General features: G+C 40.8%; 1 protein-coding gene across 1 annotated transcript in view; it reads left to right on the top strand.

Moving 5' to 3' along the window:
* Window positions 1-20,885, top strand: part of ANKRD33B (ankyrin repeat domain 33B) — a 42,671-nt gene extending 21,786 nt beyond the window's left edge. The window contains exons 2-4 of the mRNA XM_030943340.1: window positions 7,443-7,572; window positions 13,072-13,212; window positions 19,897-20,885. Coding sequence (XP_030799200.1) covers window positions 7,443-7,572; window positions 13,072-13,212; window positions 19,897-20,747 — 1,122 coding nt within the window. The 3' untranslated portion in view covers window positions 20,748-20,885. The remainder of the gene's footprint in view (window positions 1-7,442; window positions 7,573-13,071; window positions 13,213-19,896) is intronic.
* Window positions 20,886-22,196: the final 1,311 nt, after the last annotated feature.

Here is a 22,196-nt window from a genome sequence, read left to right as displayed (position 1 = left end):
TTTTTAAATATGTGTTAATGGAATCACATTCAATTTCCTAACTCGTGCATCTCAACATTAAAATATGCCCAAGCTAGTTGTGGCTGCTGCTGGTTCTTGTTCACATGTTCAGTTCCAGCTGAGGTTCAGAGGAAAGAGCAACAAAAGATTTTTCACGTGATAACATAGATCCAGTTGCTGCTGTTTCAAGAAGTGTCATCAAGTGTCAGCATAAGTCAGAGGAAAACATCTGGCAATGCAGCCCAGGCCTCCTGCCACTCAATCAGCACAGCATCCCTTGGCTCATATTTTTTCTGCAGGGTTGTTCCCACTGTTAGATGTAATCCTGAGTATCCTCTGCTTCTGGCCTGCTTCTGCCATGGAAACGATTGTCCAGAGGATGTGATACAGCCAGGAACAAAGCAGCCCTTTTCTCTGGTGATGGGGAGAGGAGGTGCTGGCCACCATGGGCTGCTGGTCAGGTTGTACAGTCCAAAAATGTCTTCTATGCTTCATCAGCCCTCCAGGCCCCTGGACGTGGTGTGGTGTAGGGTGAGAGGTGCTGGTAGATGCAGCAGATAAAGAAGTGTGAGAGAGAAGTCACCCCCCACAGCTCCTGGAGCATCCCTGGGGTGGAGGATGAGGTGTGGGGCTTCCGGGCACCCAGGTGTTGTCTTACCTGGACTTTGCCTCATGGGAAGATTAGAACTCCCTGCGGGAGCAAGGAGGAAAGAAGGATCACTATTTTTGGTGTAATGCTCCTGTTCTCCTCCCATCAGGCTTCCCATGGGCTGAAGATCATCTCTTCAGCTGTCCTTTCCCCTGGACTTTGGTCAAGAAAGCTGTGTCAAAAGGTAGCCAGATGGCTGATGTTGGGATATGTGGGGCAGTGCAGGAGCTGGACACATGTTCCAGCCTCCTGGGGAACAGTGCACAACCCTTAGGTCTCCATCAGCTCATGGAGTTTAGATTTCCTACTGAATTATTTGCTTTTATTATCTTGATATTATTTAAAAAAATAGGGAAGGGTTAATATCTCATAAGCATCTCTCAGAATTGCCATGTATTTCTTATATGTCCCACCCACTGGAATATCTCTGACTACTCAGCATGAATTTATTTGCCTTGTAAGTCCCTTATAGCTCTTAGCAGTTACTTCCAAGGCTTCTGCCAGCTGCTTGCATCATCAATGATGCTGAAACTAATTCAGATGATGTACATGTTAGTAAATAAGGAAAATCCCACTATTTTTATTACCTTTTCCTGTTGTCTGCTTTATTACACAAGTGGCACGGGTTCTCTTTGTTGTGTAATGCAAGCTTTTGCAGGCGTAGTAAAACAAACTTTCCTGGCACTATTTTTAGAGGTGATCATGGGGATTTGGATTAGAATAGATTAAGTAAGGATTTCTGCAGAGATGATACATATACCTTTCCTTAAAGACATGTGGCCTGGCTGATTGAAGAAGTGTTTATGAAATAAGTGAAGCTGAACACATCCCAAAAATTGGAGCAGAAAAATGATGGGTCATCATCTGTGTGTTCATGGACTAGACTGTGTTTTTATGTTGTGGAGTGTGGTCCATACTGGGAAATGGATCTGTTAATGCTCATAACTCTGCAATGCAAAGGTGGGAATTTTGTGCCTTCAGTATTGAGGCACTGGCAGGGGCAGTGTCATTTGAGCTCTATTTTGGATGTAGGATTAGGCTTTGGGCTACTCTGTTCCTCTGCAGAGCAGGCAGAGAGTTTTGCACACTGACACTCCATCCATGCCCTTTTGTACTTCTCTGATCACTTTCCCTAGCAAAATTAACCTCTCCCCCCTTTCCCCCTTCCAGGCATGTGGAGTTTTGATCAAGCAACCGTTGGACAAAATTTATTTAAATTTCCAGTTCTTTTTTTTTTTTTTGTCACTTTCCCAATACAAATGTGCATGTGGCTAAGCTGTTGCAGTCCTTTCTTTAAAAGGTCAGCCTAAATTATTTTCTGCAGATAATATTAGGGCTTATGTGCTTGGTGGATTTCTGTAGCACATAAACACCACTGCTTGTGGGATTGATGACCTGAATAATTACCTTGTCTCTGTCACTGTTGAAATAATCAACCCAAACCCAAATACAAAACAAGCTCAAGCCACTTTTGAAAACTTCTCAGATTGCTATTTTTATACTGGAAGGTTTTGTGTGTGATACAAAAATTAGTATGTAGCAGATCATGGGGCTCAGTGCTCCATTTTGCTCTGTTTTAATACAACATAAATGTAGAATCTCTGTTAGAGTGAAGTTTCACACAGTTGCAGAGCTTTTTTAGTGGGGATCAGAATTATCAGAATTACCCTGAAATTATTTTGGGAGATTTGCTTTGAAATACCTGACCTGATTTTAATTTTTTTTCTTTGTACAAGAATTATGGTTATATATTTATATATATAATTCTGTTATTGTATGAGTTTTGTAAAAGACAAAATATTAAACACATGAATTATTATTCAATGAATCAACAAGAAAATGCTTCAACACAACTTTTTATTACTTTATTCCTTTTTATTCTTTCATTTCTACTACTTTTAATATTTTAATAACATATTTTTAACTTACACCTAATTTTCATTGTTGTCCTTGCATGTGACTATGGATTACAATGAATCATTATCTCATTTAATTCAATTACATGTGGTTTTAATCACTACTAGTAAACCAGCCTTGCAGAATTGTCCTTAGTACTTACAGATGCATGCAAAGCAAACTGGACAGTTGTTTATCACCGTGCTTGTGGAGAGCAACGGGTAATATCAATTTAGCCTTTTGCCAGACTCATTTTGTCTGGGGTAATTGGCAAAAAACTATAATAAGCTGTTTTCATTCTCAGCATCTTAGTGGAAAATAAGTTGCCTAAAGAGAACTTTGAAAAAGCTAAATTAATTGCATGCTGTATGTGATTTGCTTGTTATTCAGCTTGAGTTCAATATTGATCCTTGAGTATTTCTTGTGATCCCTATTATCTGTAATGATCTAGCGTACAAATAGCCCTACATCAGTAATTTTGTCATAATATCTGATTTATAAAATTGTCTCTTGAGATATCCATGACCTCACTTAATCAGACATGTTATTATGTCATTAGCCAACACAGCTGAGCAAAACAGAATTTATTTTCATAGTGGCAGCACTATTCCAGTCCTGCATGAAATCAAAGGCACATGGAGAATTATAATTTTAAAGAGAATCAGAAGGTTCGCTGCTTGAGGAAGGTGTTGCAACATCTGAGTAACTTCAGGTATTCCCATGCCTGTTATGTAAATTTGTGTACTCTGAGAAGAAAATAAGAAAAGTAGTTATACTTTATTTAGAATATATGGAAAACAAGTATTTTGTCTGGGACTGTTTTGTCATATATTCTTAATTTTTCTGACACTTCAAAACAAAGGGGGATCTTTCAAAACTGTGCTGGTTACACAAAAAGTCAGGTATATCATATACTACAGAAAAACTGTGGGGAAGCTCTGTGTAATGCCAAATATTCTCCAGAGAAAAGATAGAGCCCCCAACACCTGGAAGTATTGTGGCTTCTACTAGGAAAAAACCTATTCCTGAGCTGACTTTCCACCTCCCTTTCTGTGGAAAAATGACAGTAAATGTTAATGCAGTTGGTGTGATGGATGGCTCACTCTTTCTTGTTTGTCACACAGGGCCTGTGCGTGGTATTTGAAAAATGAAATAGGATCAGTTGCAAACCTTGTTTCATATCTTAAGTCTCTTATGCACAGAGGATCTTTTTCATTGGTCTGGGAGAATGATGGGCAGCAACCCTGGCCACTGATTGGGAGAGAGCAAGGCAGATAACAGAGTATCCCTGAAAAGCAAGGATGCTGTGCTTGCACCTTGTGACATATGTACAGTTACACTAATAATTGATGCTTATTACTATATATGAATGGGAATAGTTTGAGTTTTATTATTATTTAAAATAAGTGGTGTTTGCAGACGTGCAGAAGGGAGAGGGGAAAGGATGCTGTTGAAGGAGAAAAGTCCTTTTAGGCAGAGAATATTCCTTGAAGAATTATCAATCTTTATTTCTCCTAAAGCCTGCACAAGTAGTGGGTACTTCTGAGAATTGATCTTACTGACAAAAATAATGGTAAGATTCAATTTAAAAAATACTTTTTTTTTCCACGTATACTGACCATTTCATAATTGCACTGTGGCCTTTCATATAAGGAGCAGAATAATGGATGCCTTTGTAGAATATTAATGCCATCTCTCTTCTCAGGGTAACCAGATTGTTCAGGTTCAGTATTTTCTAACTAAAACTCATTTATTTTAGATTTTGAAAAGACATTAAGTTCACAGCTGTATTGTCCTGCACACTGCTGTGATAAAGGCTACTGCTTTATTGATCTCTTCAAAAGGCAATTTGCTGGAGGCGATTTTGTATCACTTATTAATTGAGACTGTTGAAGGAGTTTTTAATATATGGAAGTATTTATTGGCACATGAATTTAAAGATTCTAGACTAAGTCACTTTGATAGTGACTGATTTCACATGCTGGCTGATGTGTTTGTACTAGCTTTCAACAAGCAGAATATAGACAGGGTTGGAAATGGATGCAAAGGAAAAAAAATAGGAAAAAGAAAAGCAGCCTGATAACACAAATTATCATTGTATCATTTCACAAGGATTTGGAAAATAACCATCAAATCCAGTAGTTTATTGCAACTTTCATCATAAAGCTACAGCCCCCTGCACCCCCTTTCAGCATCTGACATGTTGGAAGGGCTATGCAAAGGAAAGCAGTCCCTCAGCAAGCAGTCTGTCTCACCCACCTCCCATAGAACTGCAAAAGGGGTGAAAAAAAACCACATCAGCTTTACAGAAGGGATTTGGTTTTATTTTCTCATGCCATAGCTTGTTTTGCTTCTCAACCAGGGACTGCTGGGTGTATGCACCACCGAATATTGGGTTCTCACACTCTTATCTGGCCCACTTCAGATTTGTAAAACTATTCTTCAGGGATGATTTTCTGAGCTACTGCATCATGTAATCCCTCAGAAAGTTCCTACTCTCTCTTGCCTTTCTTTATCCCTTAGTAAGCAGTCTTTGATAGCATCTTTGGAAAATAAACTTCAGAAAATGTTGACACCTAAGTAATCCTTCTGGTTTTTAAACACAGAATGGTGAGTAAGTTTGATTGATTTGAAGATAATTTGTGTCTTGTATCTGCTGAAATCAGAATGCCAGTGTTAGATGTATCTGTCTGTTCCTATCTGTCCACTAAAAGTAGGACAAAATCCCTCCATACTGTAATGGAAAAACCTCTTGCAAAACCCCCCCCCAAAAACCCCCCCAAAACAAAAAACCCCACTAATATTTGTTATTATTTTTTTACTACACTTTAACAATATTTTAACTTTATACTTTTACAAAGACAACAAAAAACCAAACTTATTTTAAGCATCTGGCCACTTTTTTTAGAACAAAAAAATATTCTGTGAAAATATACTGTGAAAATATCCTCCAGATATTGGGTGAAACAGGTTGTTGGTTTTTTTTTTCATTAGAGGTAGAGATAGCTACTTCTAGTTATTCTTACAACCTTTTTGAAACTATCTTCAAAAATGCCATTTTTTCCAGTGAATAATAGAATCTCTTTTCTTATTGTCAAAACCTTTTGGTCTCCAAATAATTGTAAACTTAATTTTCTGCTATCATAAGTAACGGACATTTTACTGAATGACTGCGTGGTGTTTTAAATCTTCACAGCTTTTGGAGTTGTAAAGACCTATATCCTGATCATCAGGTGAAAAATTAAACTATTAAAGAATTGAAATAATGCTCAACCCTTAGAAAATGGACACTGACACATTTTTCTTAAAAGCTAAAGACTATTACATTACAGTAAAACTTGGATTAATCTGTACAATCTCACCAGGAAAGTACATACGTTCAGTAAAAAAAAAAAAAGCTGAAAATAAATTACTTTTGGCAGAATCCTCTGTACAATTTCTATAGAAGTCTTTGAAGTATTACAGGTGCTTCACAAGGAAATGAAGATGCCCTTTATAAAGCAATGGTAGGTGTTGCTTCATGCTGAGGGCAAGAGTGAATTGAGAACAAAAGAAAGCAGAGTAATTATTTTATTGAGAGATGTAATTGAGAAATAACCTACATAGCCTGTGAAGAGCCTGAAAAGTAGCTATCACTCCTGTATCTCAATGAAGGTGTTTGCCACCTCAGCCAAGAGAACTATCCAGAATGACAGTGAAACAGGACACTGAACAAGTAACTAACTAGTTAAGATGACAATAAATCAGAAGCCATAGCTGTCAGCTCCTGAACATCTCTGTTTTAGCAATGTTCATGGGGAAAAGAAATAAAGAGAATGTACAGGCAAGAGAAAAGTGATGGAGGAGTCAGGGTGGGCCAGTCTGTTTCCATAACCAGGTTCTCCCTGCAAGTCTTTGGTGTGAGTGCATTTCAGGCAGGCAGAGCAAGCAGGCAGTTTGAGATTTGTGTCTCTGCCCCCATCTTTTGGGCAGTCAGATGCTCACACTGAGCTCGGGCTCGCTGAGTGATGCGCTGGCAGCGAGGAGGGAGCGCAGGGAGCGCTGATTGTTCTGCGCCTGCCCTCCCCTACACCCATCAACCCCAGGCTGAACGAGGGCTGCCCAAGATAATCCTGAAGACTGGAGATAATGGCTTTAATCTGAGTGGTCAAGAGAGCAGCCAGGATTAAGCACTGTGGTTCCATTTAATTAATGACAAGTGTATTTTGCAGTATTTTAGGAAAGCTGTCAGTTTGCTGCTGTGGAGTGAAACACTATCTGGGTACCAAGCGTAGTTACAGGGTTTACCTCCTGGCTTGGCTTCCTCCTGGAAATTTTACAGCCTCCAGCTGTCATAAAACACATTAAACAGGACCTCTAAAAGCAATTTAATTTTATTTATGATTATAAAAAAAGGAGGCGTAGTTCTAATGGGAAATTTGAATTATTTAACGATAGCAACAGGCAGTATGAACACAACTCCTGCCCACAACTTTCCCTTCATGGAACAAATAGCTGTTTTTCTGAGAATTAATATTCAGAGCAGGTCCAGTTCATCTTACCTGCTGGGTTCATTTTATTATATAATAAAATCAGATTTATTCTCATTTGAGTATAGAGTATATAGCCATATAAGCATAAGCCATTTATAAACAGTTACTTTGCATGTAGCATAATGTAATACCTACTCTCTTAGGTATTTACGAGGAGTATCAAACATTACTTGCCAAAGGGCAGAGATAAAAAGAAGTGTGTGGATCTGAACATTGTGCCTGGAGGTGATCACTAGTTGTGCTGGTACCTTTTCAGTTCTTGAGTCTGGAAGAAAAAAAAAAATTAAACAGCTGTCTAGTAAGCTTCTTCAGTGAATTTTTCTCAGTCTGGCAAACCTAAGTCTCTCTTTATATTTTACTTACAGAATGGTCTTATTGTTGCCTGTTACCAAGGTTATGTGGATATTGTAATAGCCTTAGCACAATGCCCTCACCTTGATGTGAACTGGCAGGACAACGAGGGGAACACGGCTCTAATTACAGCTGCACAGGCAGGTAAGGCTCTCTGTATTGCCTCTTACATGCAGGGTCTTGGGAGGAGTGTGTGTTTAGGCCACTTTATTTTAGGATTTTTGTTTCAAATCCCTGAAAGAAATTATTCTGTGTAAAATAATTCTGGCTAAGCCCACTTCCAAGGTTTGTCATGATTTTCTTTGAACTAATTAATCTACAATAGTATTTATCCAGCAGATTAAGGGAGCAAAAGCTATATGTTTTTAGTAGATGCCATTAATTATTTAAACTTAAAATAAAGAAAACCTCATCCCAAGTGTGCAGTCTTATAGTGCTTTGTTCCTTTAAGCTGATTTTCCAATGTTTGCTTTGGGGAGCAACAACTGAACACTGTGGACATGTAATGTGCTGCATTAGTGCTTTTCTCCCATACTTGCTGCACCTACCTCAGAGGGTCTGTAGGAATTGATGAGTGTAGGAAAACATATCATCATTAAGAAATACCTTACCCGCTAAGACATCCTTCATCCACTCCACAGCTGAAAAGCAAAAGACCTCAGCAGGATTTAGGATTTGTCAATGATCCTTTTGTAACAGCTGATATCAACATTGACCATGTTAATCCTGATGCAGACTGGAGTTTAGCACAAGCTTTTTCTTTTATCCCACCCAGCATGGTAATGTACAGTGAATAAGTCTTACACTTAGATATAAGAGAAGCTCCTGGGAGAGTTCCTTGCTTCCAGTGTTCAGTTAGAAAACAATCATTTGATTATTTCTGTTTAAACTGAAGGGCTGTGCTTCAATCTTTAAGGGAAAGTTTAGTTTCCTCTAACGAGTGTTAACAGAAGTGCTAAAGCATGTAAATCAGGAAAAATTTCTCCAAGGAAGGATGCCATCACTTTGTAATCTAAAAGCTTTTTCAGGGGCTGCCTAGCTCTGTATCTCTGGTTTCCTTTGCATCCTTCAAGTGCACTCTGCAAAGGCAGTCACTTTCCAAGGCAATGCACAGCTGGCCTTTATCATGTCTGCTGACTGGTGAAGAGTCTGGGATGTTTGTGGGAGCTCATGGGACATAGTCCTCACTCCTGGACACTGGCTGCCTCAAGAGAACAAATTTCCATCAGGGAATATCAATGGGCATTACAAGCCACATCTAAAGATTGGATCAGTTCGGTTTCCATGTCAATTTAGTAATAGTGCCACTGGACATTTCCAGGTAGTACCTAACCTTGCTTTGTGTTGTACCAAAAAGTGAACTCTGTGAAAGTTCCTGCAAGATGGGTCTTGAATACTGGAAGAAAGAACCGTGACCACGTTCATAGCAAAGTCATGAGTACAGTAGCTTTCCAAAGAAGGTGGAAAAGTCCCCAAAACACTAATTTACTTTTATTTATCTGCCTTAATATAAATTTGAGCTAAAAAAGGTTTAACACTGCCTCCTTCTTGACCTTTATAACTCATGCTAATTAGCTCAGAATTAATCCAGTGGGCTGACATTGATTTGACAATCTCTGCCAGTACTTGCTATTGATCCCAAAAGCAACTGGAAATTACTGTAGTCAACAGAAACTTATACAACCCCCCAGCAACCTGGATGTTTTCCCCTGCTTGTGCTAATCCTGAGCTACAGGGTTTACACCAGTTATTTATTAATTATCACAAGATACTGCTGCAGTGTTAATAGAGATTACTGTGAGGCTAACATTGCAACCAGAGGAATTACAGTGCAATAGATGCTGCTTAATTATTGCTGGATGTTAAGTAGTAACACTGGGCAGTGCATTATGAAGACCTGAAAGCAAAGCTTATACAAGCTTGCCTTTAGTGGAGAATTTATTTGTTGGGGGAGGGGTTAACTTTAGTAAAGTAATCACATTTTTGCAAAATAAATTATTCTGAGATCACTGTTGTTTACACCAAAACTATGGGTTTTCCTGTGGAAAGTCTAATATCAAATCCACCTTATTTCATGTATCTGTGAGATGTATTTGAAGGTTTTGGAAAGTGCTGCCATTTTTGTTACGATCAATTGCCAGGTGGGCCATTGCGTATGGCCAGACCCCAAAGGGGAACTGGATGGGAAAAAATCATGTGGTCTTGAGGAGGAGTTGTTCCTTGTGTATAGATACCAAAACAGATGACAGGGAGGTCTCTTCACTTGTGCTGAGGAGTTTAAAATCCACATTTGCCTATGCCATTTCATGACTGCCCAGACACGATGCTCAAATATGAGCATCAGCTTGAAATAAATAGGATTAAATTAAAGAGCAACTAGAGTCTCAGAAGATGAATGAATTCAGTTCCTCATATTGCTTTTGATAATTTGAGATTCTTATCCTCCAACAAAAGTATCTAAGGCTGAAGTTTTCTGCATGGGCTGACCAGAGAAAGACGGGTTAGAACAGGTTAGAAGGATTAGTGAAAAACAATTCTGTCTTAACAAGCTTATTAATATAGAAAAATAACCACAAAGTGCTCTGCTTTGTGTGTAAATGTCACATTTGAAAATTGGTCTGTTCCTCTGCTTTCTCTATGTTTCCTATTTCTTATATCCCTTTTCAGAGAGAGCTTGCCTTCCAGAACTGTAAATGCATTGCAGTCTGCAGCAGGTGGTGCCCAGAAATGGATGGCAATGCTATTGAAGCAGAAGCAAAATCATTAAACATCATTACAAGGACAATGCAGAAAAAAAAGGAAGATTGATGCAAACATGCAGTTGAAATAACAAGTGGAAAAGGAAAAGAAGGAAAATTACATTTTTTTTCCTCAGTTCTGCTGCTGATGGGGACATAGCTACATCAGTGTATAGTAATTGGCATGCACTGGTGTTCAGAGGGAGTTGCATTTGCTTACAAAGTATAGATGTTTTATGTTACAGTTTGAGAGCCTTGCTGGGAACACAAAATTGGAAGTTATCCCAGTTTCTGTTTATTAAGAAAGACATGAGAACACAAACACCTTAAGCACCCAGAGGATAAAGCCTTCTGGGTGTCTTTGGTTCCATCCATCTGTGAGGAAGCGTTCACTGCCCACAGGCCAAACACAAGCGTTCTGCAGGTACAATTCCAGAGTGAGATGTTATTGACAAAGGGTCTTCCTTACTATGCAGCTTATCCTTCTGCCTGCATTACACAGATTATTAGGTAATATTGTCATCATTACAGGCCTTTCCTTTGTGGCAGCAATTAAGTGAATTAAGCTATTACAGACATCTGTGCTGATCTCTAAATATGGCTCGCAGGGAAAAGAAGCGAGCCCTTGGCATGCCTGTTCTGGTAGGAAGTAGATCTGGCTTGCAAACAGCAAGAGCCTGCTTTGAATTCAGTATCACCAAACAGGCTGAGCCCAGGCTCGTTTATTTTAGAGCTGCACAGGGCTTTCATAGCAGACTTTACATCACAGGAGGCTCACCCAGTTTATAAATTAGGTACAGGCTGCTCGTTCACGCAGACACAGGACAACCAAAGCAAACTTCATGGCATTAAATCAAAAGTATATGACAGGGTTTGAACTAAAACTTGGCAGCTCTGAGTTTTGCTTTGAATTTGATGTCTGTTTGAACTGGAAATCTGAAGCAAAACCTCAGACGACAGAAGATCCTCTAGATTAAAACTGATTTTCAGGGATCCCTGAGACACAAAACTTCTGTGAATCACAGACTTCTTAATTTTCTTTCATATTTTACTGCTCTTATTTTTTTCTGTCTAATTTGAGGCCATTTCTAGTCCCTTGGAGAGTTTTGGTTAAGAAAGGTCTTTCAGGATTAATTCTTATGATCACCCCAGATTTGCAAAACATTTCTTACTGTAATTATACTTTTGGCAAAGGGAAGAACATCTTTAGTGATGTAATAACTGCTGAAAAATCTTCCATTTTATTATTTCTACTTGTTTCATCTTGTCTCTGGTTTCTGTGGTTAAAAAGCAGGATTTCAAGTGTTCCAAAGCCTTCATGAAGACACATGTTGTACATCACTGAATCAGATCATGTCTTGCAAAACAATTTGGGCACAAAGATTCTCCCAGTAGCAACTGACTCCTTTCTAGGATTTGATTTTATGCCGTAGAATAAGCAAAGCTGAATTCTCTGTACTGAGTAAGCAGGACCAGGTCACTTGATCCTGCCATGAACACAGTTCACTTTTGCTTTGTTCAGCTTGCTGTGGTTTGCTGAAACTTTATATTTCATTCTCATCGGATTGCTCAAGGTACAGGGAGCTTTTTATTTGTTTTTCTCTGTCTCTGGAGTTGCTCATCTGATCTGCATTATCTCTACATCTGCTCAGGTTTCATGAGAGTCTCCAGTTATGCAGAAAGGTAACAGAGTAAAAAAAAAATAGGAGAGAAAGAGTAACACCTGCAACAAAAAATCAATTGGAAAAGACTTTCTTAACTTGCTTTTCAAAATGAATGGAGGACTGTGTTGGTACAAAGTGGCTGCTGAAATGAAATCTATACCAGATGTGATGCTACAGACTTTTAAAATTGTCCTGTATGAATTATAATCTGCTTCAGTAACATTTCTAGATGAATTTGAATGGCATGCATCACAGAATAGTCATCTGGTCTGCAGAGCAAAATGAGAGAATATTTTTACAGCTCTTACTAATTAAATTGTGATTGTTGCAGCTGCCTGACAGACGGCATTATTTTATAGAGCATCAAAGCATCATAAAATGATTGACAAGTGAAGGGAAAACTGTTTTGAATGAGTCATAATGGCCCTAGCTATTCATCTGATAGTCCAATTATAAAGATTTGGTGTCTTAATTGGTCTTCCAACCATTTAGCCAGAGATGTGTTCAGCTCCTCCATATAGCCTTGTAGACACCAGTTATCCTGGCACACAAGGCACATGGATGGCAACAACAGTTGCTTTTAGAAACAGAACTTAAATAATTTATTTTACTACCAAAACTGAACATCAATCCCATTTCCCAACTGCAGGAGAGTAGACAAGTGGCTTTACACTGTCAGATGGAAAAATAAAAATGTGGGATGCTACACAAAATATTCCTTTCTCTTGTATCAGGCCTGGCATGGTTTGAAAGCACTGTTGGCTGGAACAACTATGTGCAGTCATCACTTTTTAATGAAGCAGCATGATTGTAAGGCTCAAATTTACCAGAGGAGGGAAAAAGCTGAACCTTTGCAATAAGTTGCCCCTGGTGATGGGGCATAGGCTGTAGGGATTCCCTCTGCAGTGCTAGTCCCTGGGTAAAAAACTGGGGCCCCTTGCAACCTCAGAGCGACCATTTCTGGTCTTCAGTTATTCCCTTACCTTAAACTGACTTTTCAGAAAGGAGAGCAATTTGAGAGAAGGTGGGAACCCTCCTATCCCAGTATTCTGGTCAAAGTCAGGGCCACTTAACCCTAAGGCTGATGACAGCATTGAGTGGAAGAGGACACAAAGAAAAGATGTCTTGTTAATTATCTGCATTTTCCAGTTACCAGACCTACAGGAGTAAATTTTTGGTTTGCCCTTGAGACAGCACCTGCATTGTATGACATTTTCTCTGCTTTTTTTGTTTCTTTAAAGGGCACATAACCATCACAAACTATTTGTTGAACTATTTTCCTGGGCTTGATATTGAGAAGAGGAATGCGTTTGGATTCACAGCCCTGATGAAATCTGCAATGCAGGGCCGAACAGAATGTGTGAAAGCCTTGATGATGGCAGGTATGCAAAGTGCTTTTCTTCTTCTTTGTCACTATCTAAAAACTACCAAGAATAAAACTGGCTCTTGGAATGTTTACTCTGTGGTACAGCCTTCCCTGGAAATGGGTGCAGCTTTTAATTAAGCCATAGGCAAGGCAGTAAGGCACGTACTGCGGGAGTTTGCTTGTACAACCTTACCCAGGAGCTCTCCTAGAGCTCTGAGGGTGAGATTGATTGTCTCCAGGAGAGTCTGGGGAGCAGGATCACCAAAATTTGTAGAACAGGAGTTGATGAAATCCATGACACGAGTGGGAAAGACATGCCGGTCGCTGGCTGCTGTCTCTGTGTGTGGCAGACACTGCAAGGGTGAGATCGCAGCCAGACTTCCATTTATGCCTTAACTGTGCTGGGGACTGGAAAGCTTTGGGGGCTCCAGCTCCTGTTGGAGTGTTGTGTTTAGGGGCCACATCCCACCAGGGAACACTGGTGGGAAATCTGGTCACTTACTTTTTTGTTAATGCCTCTGCAGCTCTGAGTTTGGTCTCCAGGTTTATGAGCAAGGGGGCACCACCAGGTCTGTGTCTGCTGCAAGAGGGAGCTGTGGCACAAGGAGGGAGCAGGTCTTTCTCTGCCCACCTGTCTCTCTTCACATCTGAGAGCAAGAATTATGTTTCTTGCTTTTGGGTCTTGTCTGCTGTTGAATTTCTGGCTGTGTTGCATTGCAAGGTGAAGGGAGAGGAGAATCAGAAGGCCCCTTGAGGGGCACCAGCCTCTACAAGAGCGGTCCTAACATACAGCATTTTTAAGCCACAATATTGTATGGGTTTTTTAATATGAAATAATTGGTATATGAACTGTTAGATAACAATTAAATAACTAGCTTATATTACTATATATACTTGTTTGTCAGCTGCAGATATGAAAACACAAATTAAATATGTGGAAATAATAACAAATGACATGTGAATATTGTTACTGTCTAGATCAAGAGTCCTACAGGTCCATCTCATCGAGAGAGATCTTGAATAAGGAGTTCATTTCAGTGATTTTGCTGTCACAAGAGTCTAGCCCTTCATAATCAGAGTATTTTAAGTCACATGATTTTATCGAGCATAGTGATATTACTATCCTTCATTCCATAATATCCAGTTTCTAGACATTGATATGACACAGAAAACATGATGTGGTAACTGGTATGTTATTTTCTGCTAGGTTCTGTAGCCTCTTGCTCTGGAAAAAGGGCTTAGGAACTGGATAATTCATTTAAAATTTTTATAACAGAAAATTATGAAGCTGTCAGAGCTCGAACACCGCTAGAAACAGATGCACTTTCTGGACTCACACATACATCTTGCAGATGCTAGTTCAGAATTTTCCAGTGAGTGTTATAAATCATCACTTAAAATGAAACTTCAATCCTATGATTTTCTGACTTGTCAAATTTGCCTTATGGTGTCATGACCTATCATTATCACTAGAGATCTGAGGGAAGCTTGTTCTTTCTGTTTGGGTCACTAGAAGCTGTTTCACAACCCTTCATCTATGCAAATAACCCAGTACTTGTTATTCTGATTCTTATACTAAAATATTATCAAAGTTCACTTCTGTGGTTGCTGCCTCTGGCATCTGAATAGCCATTTCTTGTTTCCATGATTCATAAAAAAACCCCAAATACTGGGGAGAACAAACCTTTAGACAGCCAGAAAATGGCTTTTTTTTTATCCTCCATCTTGAGTTTGCCTGCAGAAAGCTTTATCAGCCTGGTTTGGCATCAGAGATAGAGAGGGTACCAAAGGTCATCCACCAACTAAAGATATGGCAAGTTAATATACTTTTGATTTTCTTAATTGCAGTTTTGGTGAGTACTTGCAGTTCCTCACATTTTCAGCTCAAATTAGGGGCCACAAAGGAAGTGCAGTAAATTGCCTGCTCCCATTTTAGTATCTGAGTATTTTTTAGCACTGCACAGTCTGGTGAAACAGAGGGAGGGAAGGAGGGAAATTCTCATTCAGAATGGATTTAGAAGTAGTTTGGGATTGAAGGGACACTGAGTGGGTGCCAATAATTAAGTACTAGTGAGCTGCAGAAGGTAAAAGAAGTTATTAAAAGATTTGGTGAAAGAATCAATTTCACAAATAAAGCAGTAAAATTTGATATTAAAATGTAAAAATGCATGGCAGCATAGAGGGGAAACACCCATAATCAGCTGTGGGTCTCCTTGCACAGCTACAAAGCATTTATGTGTGTTTAGAAAAGAGTTACAGCCAGGAGGTTTTTAAACCTGGTATCCATCCAGTGGCTTGGGTAAGACCTCTGCTGATGGCAATGCAGGAGGAGCAAAATAACTCACCTTCCTAGCTGCCTTAGCATGGATTCAGCACAGTCAGATGGGGAAAGAGGTAACAGCAATGTGTGACAGATGGTCGGGGCTGGATTGCCAAAGTGACTGCTCTTTCTGAAATTTGAGTTCGTGGAGGGGGGCCAAGGTCAATCACTACAAGATTAAGGCACTCTGAGACACTTGGCCATAGCGTTGCTGTTTCAGAGGGAGCCTTTGGAACATGTGAATTTGCTGTTTGTGAGCGCACAGCGGGTGAGGGGGGCCCGCTCTCCCGCCGGCAGTTTGTCACAGGCTGCTGCGCTGCCAGCACCGCGCCGCTGCCAGCGCTCATCAGGGGAGCCAGCCAGAAATGCTGGTTGCTATTCACGTGTCAAGCCCTGCTGTAATCTCCAGTCTAAACTCAGTGCTGCTTTAGTAATGCTGTCAGAGTGGCCCTGGATCTGGAGACTGGACTTTAAACACCACCCAAAAAACAGGATGGCAACAGACACCTGAGCCTCCTCAGCCCCATCTTTAAACTCAAGATGCCAGTTCTGCATCTCAAAAGGATGTGAAGTCTTAATAAAATAGGATATTTATATCCTAAAGGAGCATGTGTGTTCAATTGTGCTGAAAATGATCTTCAGGGAAACTTCTAGGAAAAGCAAGGGAAGTGGCAAGTGCAGCATTCCTGAAAGAAAACTTGTAAGCTATAGTTACACTGAAATGACAATTAGTTCAATAAGACTGCTATCGCATTTACAAAGGGACATGACTACTCATGTATATTCCAGATAAGGCATTCTGCTGAATAACAAGTTTGTTCAGGAATGTATCCTGATTTGCACAGAAAAATCAATAAAACTATGGTGAATAACACCTTAGAAGAGATTTTATGATACCAGGTACAAAGTCAGCATTGATTTCTGTTGGTAGGTTGGGATTTCAATACTCTGTAGTATTGTTTTCTGAGACAGAGTTTCCAAAACACCTGGGCATCCATCTGCCAGAAAGAATGGGCTTCTCCTCAGACGAAGGTGAGCCAAGGGTGACAGCATCAGCCTCATCAACAAAGGTGCTCCTTTAAGGAACGTGGCAGGGCTGGTGTCAATAACCTGGATCAGGCAGCACTGCAGTGGTTGCCAGGCAAGTCCATGATAACAAGGGCAAGTTCACAGAGAAAAGGTAGGTCTGAGGCAAAACAAGAAATTAAGTCTGTGGGTCGGGGTCCAGGCCAGCAGGACACAGGCATAGCCCAGACAAGGACCAGAGCTGAGTGCAGCCCCCAAGCAAAGGTGGGGAGCTCCCAGTGAGCACTTTCTCACACTGTTCTTTTTGAACTACTCTGCTCCAAATTCTCACAGCTGCACTATATCAGAACTAAAATGACTTTTTCTTGAAGGTAATGGTAAACAGCTGTCCAGACCTCTTGCTTGTTTACAAGCTGATAATTAAATTTTTTATTTGAAGACAATTCCTTTAGCTGCTGTTCTTCCTATATTAATTCCTTGCCTGTTATATGTTACATCAAGGAAACAACTTCCATATAATTTGCCACAGTCACAGTAAGCTCTTTTGGGAAGGAGTTCAGATTCAGGCAAGTGTTAAGAAGGGACCCGGGAATGAGGCTAGCATGAGATGAGAGAAATTCAAAGCTAGGAAGTTTGGGTAGGGAGGTTCATAAACAGGTTAGTGGAGCAGGAGGTATGTGTTGGTATGTCTTCTTCCCTCTTCTCACTGATTTATCTGTCATGTCTGCAGTCATAAACTTCATCAAACCATTCTGCCTCTGAGACCTTGCAATCCTTTCTTCAAATCCATAGCTTGTGAACTCTTTGATTTGATTCCTTCCTTGTCTTTGGCTCCTTTCTGCCTTCCAATCCGGGTCCAACGCTTGACTCCCTGCAGTGCCCTGGTGCTCTCTCTCTGAGTGTCCTTTCTGCAAATTTAACTTAAATTACATTTAAACTGTTACCAGCAATTTTGCTTAGGGTGTCTCCTTCCACGTCCATTCTTGATCTATGTCTCCAGCATCTTCTCTTTAGGGATTTTCTCATAGACTTGGGAACTAACTTAATAAAGCTGAGGTTTTTACCACTTTCCCCATCCTCTCTTTTTTCTTTGTCTTCCTATAATGACAAAACATCCTTTGTGGGAAAGGTTTTAGTGAAGCCACCACAAACTGGTTTGTGGTTGCTTTTCCTTATATCAAGTCCTCCTTATTGCAGTTTGAAATGCTGTCTCCAAGATAATCCAGGTGGAAAAAAAAATATTATTATTCTCTGTACCAGTATTCTGGTAACAGTCTCATTACCAGTATTCTCTCTTCCTTTCCTCAGATCTCTAGACATCTCCTTCTTGCAAAGCAATGGGATAGACTGTCACTTTTGTGACAGGATCTGTGTAGGTCAGTTTTCTGTTGGCTGTTTGAAAATGGCCCTTCATCTGGTAAAGAAGCCCTTCAATTAATCAATGTTCTTTGTATCCCAGCTTTAAACTTCTTCAAGAAACCCAGAAACTGTCTGCAGGGACAGAGATATGAGTAAACCATGACTAAATGTTGCAGAGCTCAGTATGTTGAAGGCAGCTGGGCAAAGTGCCCGTGCCTGTCCCAGGGAACAGATCTGCTGAACAGTCTGCAGACTGGAGCGTGCAAAGCTCCCTCTGAGATCAAAGTTCAAAGGCAGAGTATAAACCAAAGGATTTTCAGTTTAAGAACCTGTCTGCCTGAGTATTCCCTCATTCTCTCATTGATTTCATTCATTCACCTTCATACCCATGTACTGTAGAGCATCAAGATGTGTGTGCCCAGGTGGTGTGCCCAGGATCACTTGGATGCAAAGCACAGGATATGGTGCCAGTTGTCAAGTCCTTGACACGTCTCTGAGATTCTTTTTAATTGGTGCCATCAAGCCAATTTTTTGACAGGTCTTTTGTATCCTTTAGCATTCACCAGCTGTAATCTGCTGGCTATTTGCAACAGTGTTCTGGTAAGTTCAGCTTCCAGAACCACTTGCTGCTGTTCATTGTTCTGCAGCCATTCTTCCACAGGTGCACTTTGAATTGAGCTTTCTATGTCCTTTACAAAGCTCTTTTCCATCAGCAGGACTGGGCACATGTCACCCTCATGGACAAATGCCCTCAGCCCCACCCTGATATCGTGGGAGGGCTTCCTTGCAATTTTCTGGTTGCCAAGGAATGTGGGTATGATACTAAGGAAGTTGTAAAGGATACCATAGGGCAGACTGGGATGCCTGCTTCTCGTGATACTCTTGTATCCTCTTTTCAAACACCCGGGTGCCCCAGGAGAGAAGAGTGTAACTCCACTTGAAAACAAAAGAGTGAAGAACAAGGGCAAAATCCAATGTGTGGAGTCTTATAGGAAGATGGAGAGATCAAAAGAAATGCAAAGATGGAAAAGGATGCAGAAATATGTGAGAAAAAAAAAAGAACGGTGATGGGAACAGATGTCAGAATTGGAGAGATAAAGATCATAAACTGGGAATGGGAGAAGGATAGGCCACTTGAAATAATTTCCTTCCAGGTCAAAACACTTCAAATGTCTAAGCCTCTGCTGTGTAGCCTGTATCCCAGCTGCCTTTTATGGCCAGTCCGCTTAGCATAACAGAATGTTTTGGCTAACAATTATTTCATTTCCTTAGGGCTGGGAATCTCAGGTAGATGAGAACAGCTGTTCTGGGTTCAGACTGAAGGTCCATCTCACCCATTACCCACTCTGATGTTTATGGAAACTTTCCTTATATTTGATCACCCTTGTTACCATCTTCTCAACATTTCCAATTCTATAGGGTCATTCCAGGCATAAGATAACATTAATTGCATGGTTTTTTGCTTTCTTTTTTCCCCATTTTTAATGGAGATACTTTTAAAGAAATTAATTGTATTTTATTTGCTGTTTTTACCCCTAGTGAGCAGTGAGTGGATATTTTCATGGAACTTGTGTTCACTAGCCTAAGACCTTTCTTCCAAGTGGAAGTAACCAGTAAAATGTCCACTATTCAATGTGGGGAAGGATTTATTTGTAGAGAATTGTTTCTTTCCCTATCTGTAACTCTTCTTGTGAGCTCAAGTGAATGGATGTTAAAATGGCAGTCAAGATTAAATGCAGGTGAAATTCATTATTTCATTATTTGTAATTTTAAGAGAATTTCATATATGCAGTCTTAATGTCTTTTACCTTGTTTTAAATACATAAGGAGTTCATAAAGTCAGGAACCAGATCTATCCTTATTGCATGTTCATTTTGACACAAATATTATTGTGTATTTTATGTGACATTTTCTTGTAGGGATCTGCCTGACTCACTTCTGATAACAGGAATATGGGTGTTTTAATTAATTAATACTAATTGTTTTTCTTTTGAGGGGCAAATGTTCATGCAACTGACCCAAGCCGTGGACTGACTTCATGGGAATGGGCTTGTTTCACAGGAAGATCAGAGTCTGCCTTTGTCATGCAGAAGCTGATGGACAGGCCATGCCCAGAACAGTTTTCTGATCAATATAAACCAGAATGGCCAAAAATGAAGGAACTTCTTGCCAAGGCTGCAGAGCCAAAAAGCTGTTTGCAGAAGATTTCTGAGTGCGTAAGGGCAGCTGTCTCGTTCCGGTCTTTCTATGGCCCGGAAGAGGATGGGGTCCTTGACCACATGGTGAAGGTGACAACAAGTTTGGGAAGTCCCTTCATCGCCCTGGGGTGCCGGACCGTGTGCCCAGGCAGCCCACCTTGTGTGGGGAAACGCAGACTGGCAGTGCAGGAAATCCTTAGGAAGCAGAGAGCAGAGGAGATCCGATCTCAAGACAAAGACCACGTTAGCAGCTACGAGAAGCTCTTCCAGAACTCCAGAGTCACCGTGGTCCCCAAGAAGAAGGAGCGTCGAGCCAGCCTGCAGCCCATCAGCATGGCCATGTCCCAGGTGACCACAGTAGCCACAAGGAAAGCAAGCCTGTTGCCGCTCCACCTGCTTCGACGGAGCAGCGTCCGGCCGGGATTTGTCATCCCCAAAGTCCGTGTCAGCAAGGCTCCTCCGCCCACCTTCCAGCCAGAAAAGGCCAGGAGGAGGAGCAGCGCCAAGGAGGACCCCTATCTGCAGATTCCCAAATGGAGATACAAGGAGCTGAAAGAGGAGCGGAGGAAGGCAGAGGAGCTGGAGAAGAATAGAGCAGCAGAGGCTCAAAAGCCCAGGCAGGTGTCTCCTGCCCAGAGCAGGACCTGATTTGGAGGTAGCTGCTGAGAAGGTTCTTGAGCTGCTAGTCTTGTTATCCCAGCAAGGTAACAGACTGAATGCCTTTGTGCATGCCCACTGCTCATGGAGCTGGAATACTGAGTCATGGCAGGAGCATGAAGGGAGCAGAAATACAGCAAGGGCTATGCCACAGCAAGTCTGATGGTGGAGCAGGAAGGTATTTTGAGCTGGAAGACTTACTAGGTGTACTGGTCTGCTATTGACAGGACGTTCTAAGTGGTGCAGTCCTCTTGTGGATTCCTGTTTTTCCAGCTCCTGGTGAATGACTGTGAAACAGCTTGAAAAACATGTTTGAAAGGGTTGTATTTTATGTTTGTTCATTTTGTAACGGACAAAATTAAGGAGTTGTGCTTTTGACACTAGACATTCCTCCCTCTTCTTCCTTAGGTAGACATATTGCAAGGGTTTATAGTAATAATTAAAAGTTTAAAATTTACCACAGTGTTGGTTGGCAGTGAAAATCCAGGTCTACAATTGTTTTGGATATACTAAGCACTTTATTTCTACTCCAGTAAACAGATTTTAAGTACAGGTCTATACAGTCTGTATGGATGCAGTTCTTAATGCTATTGTTTGCTCTGTTGAACCTAAAAAGGGCTTAATATGAAATATGTGCAGTTGAGGTATTCACGTCTTCTGCAAGTATAAATCAGGTGCAGGGAGTGATTTGAAGAAATATAGAAGATGAGACAATTTCTTTCTTTGAAGAAATATAGAAGATGAGACAATTTTTGATTGCCACCATCACCTAAGATATGCCTCCTCCAATAGATTTCCCTTTCTCCATTTTCTGTTGTCTCCTTTTTAGTCTCAGGGAATATTTTGTCATTGCTTTTAACTGTGAAATAAGGGAGATGGTGAAGCACAGTGGATATTTTTTAGGTAGATATTTAAGTTTCTTTTTAAAAAAACTCACCAGGTTTATTGTCAGCCTTTCCAGAATATAGCCAGGACAAGAATATTATGCAGCTTTCAGAGGTTCAAGCAACTTTCCCAGGTGTCAAGTGCAGCTACAGGCTGTGAATACCCAGTCAGAGGTGCAGTACCAGGCAGCTCAGCCACTGATGTGGCCAGATGTCGCTGTAAGCTTAGGTACCACACCTCTGGGTGCCCGAGGAGGGCAGTACCTCACCCCCTGTCTCCACACCGGGAGAAAACCTTCCCTAGCATGGAAGTGCATCTCCAAGTGGCAGTTCCTACAGGTTGCTGCAGGTTTTTGTGCTCCTTTAAAGATCCATTAAGGATTGCTCTGGTTGTACCAGCAGTCAGCCTGAACAGCAAGCCAAGCCCTGGCAGATTCTAGTCAGGAAGGGCTGTAAATCTGCTGCTTGCTGAAGAAAGATCACGCTTATAGAAGTAGAGGTCCAATGCAAACAGCACAGAGCACATGCTCAGGGTAAGGATTTGCTCAGGCTTTGC

Source organism: Camarhynchus parvulus, chromosome 2 (assembly GCF_901933205.1).
Source record: "Camarhynchus parvulus chromosome 2, STF_HiC, whole genome shotgun sequence".
NCBI lineage: Eukaryota > Metazoa > Chordata > Aves > Passeriformes > Thraupidae > Camarhynchus > Camarhynchus parvulus.
The sequence above is the reverse complement of the archived record's forward strand: the minus strand, read 5'-3'. Positions and strand labels throughout refer to the sequence as shown.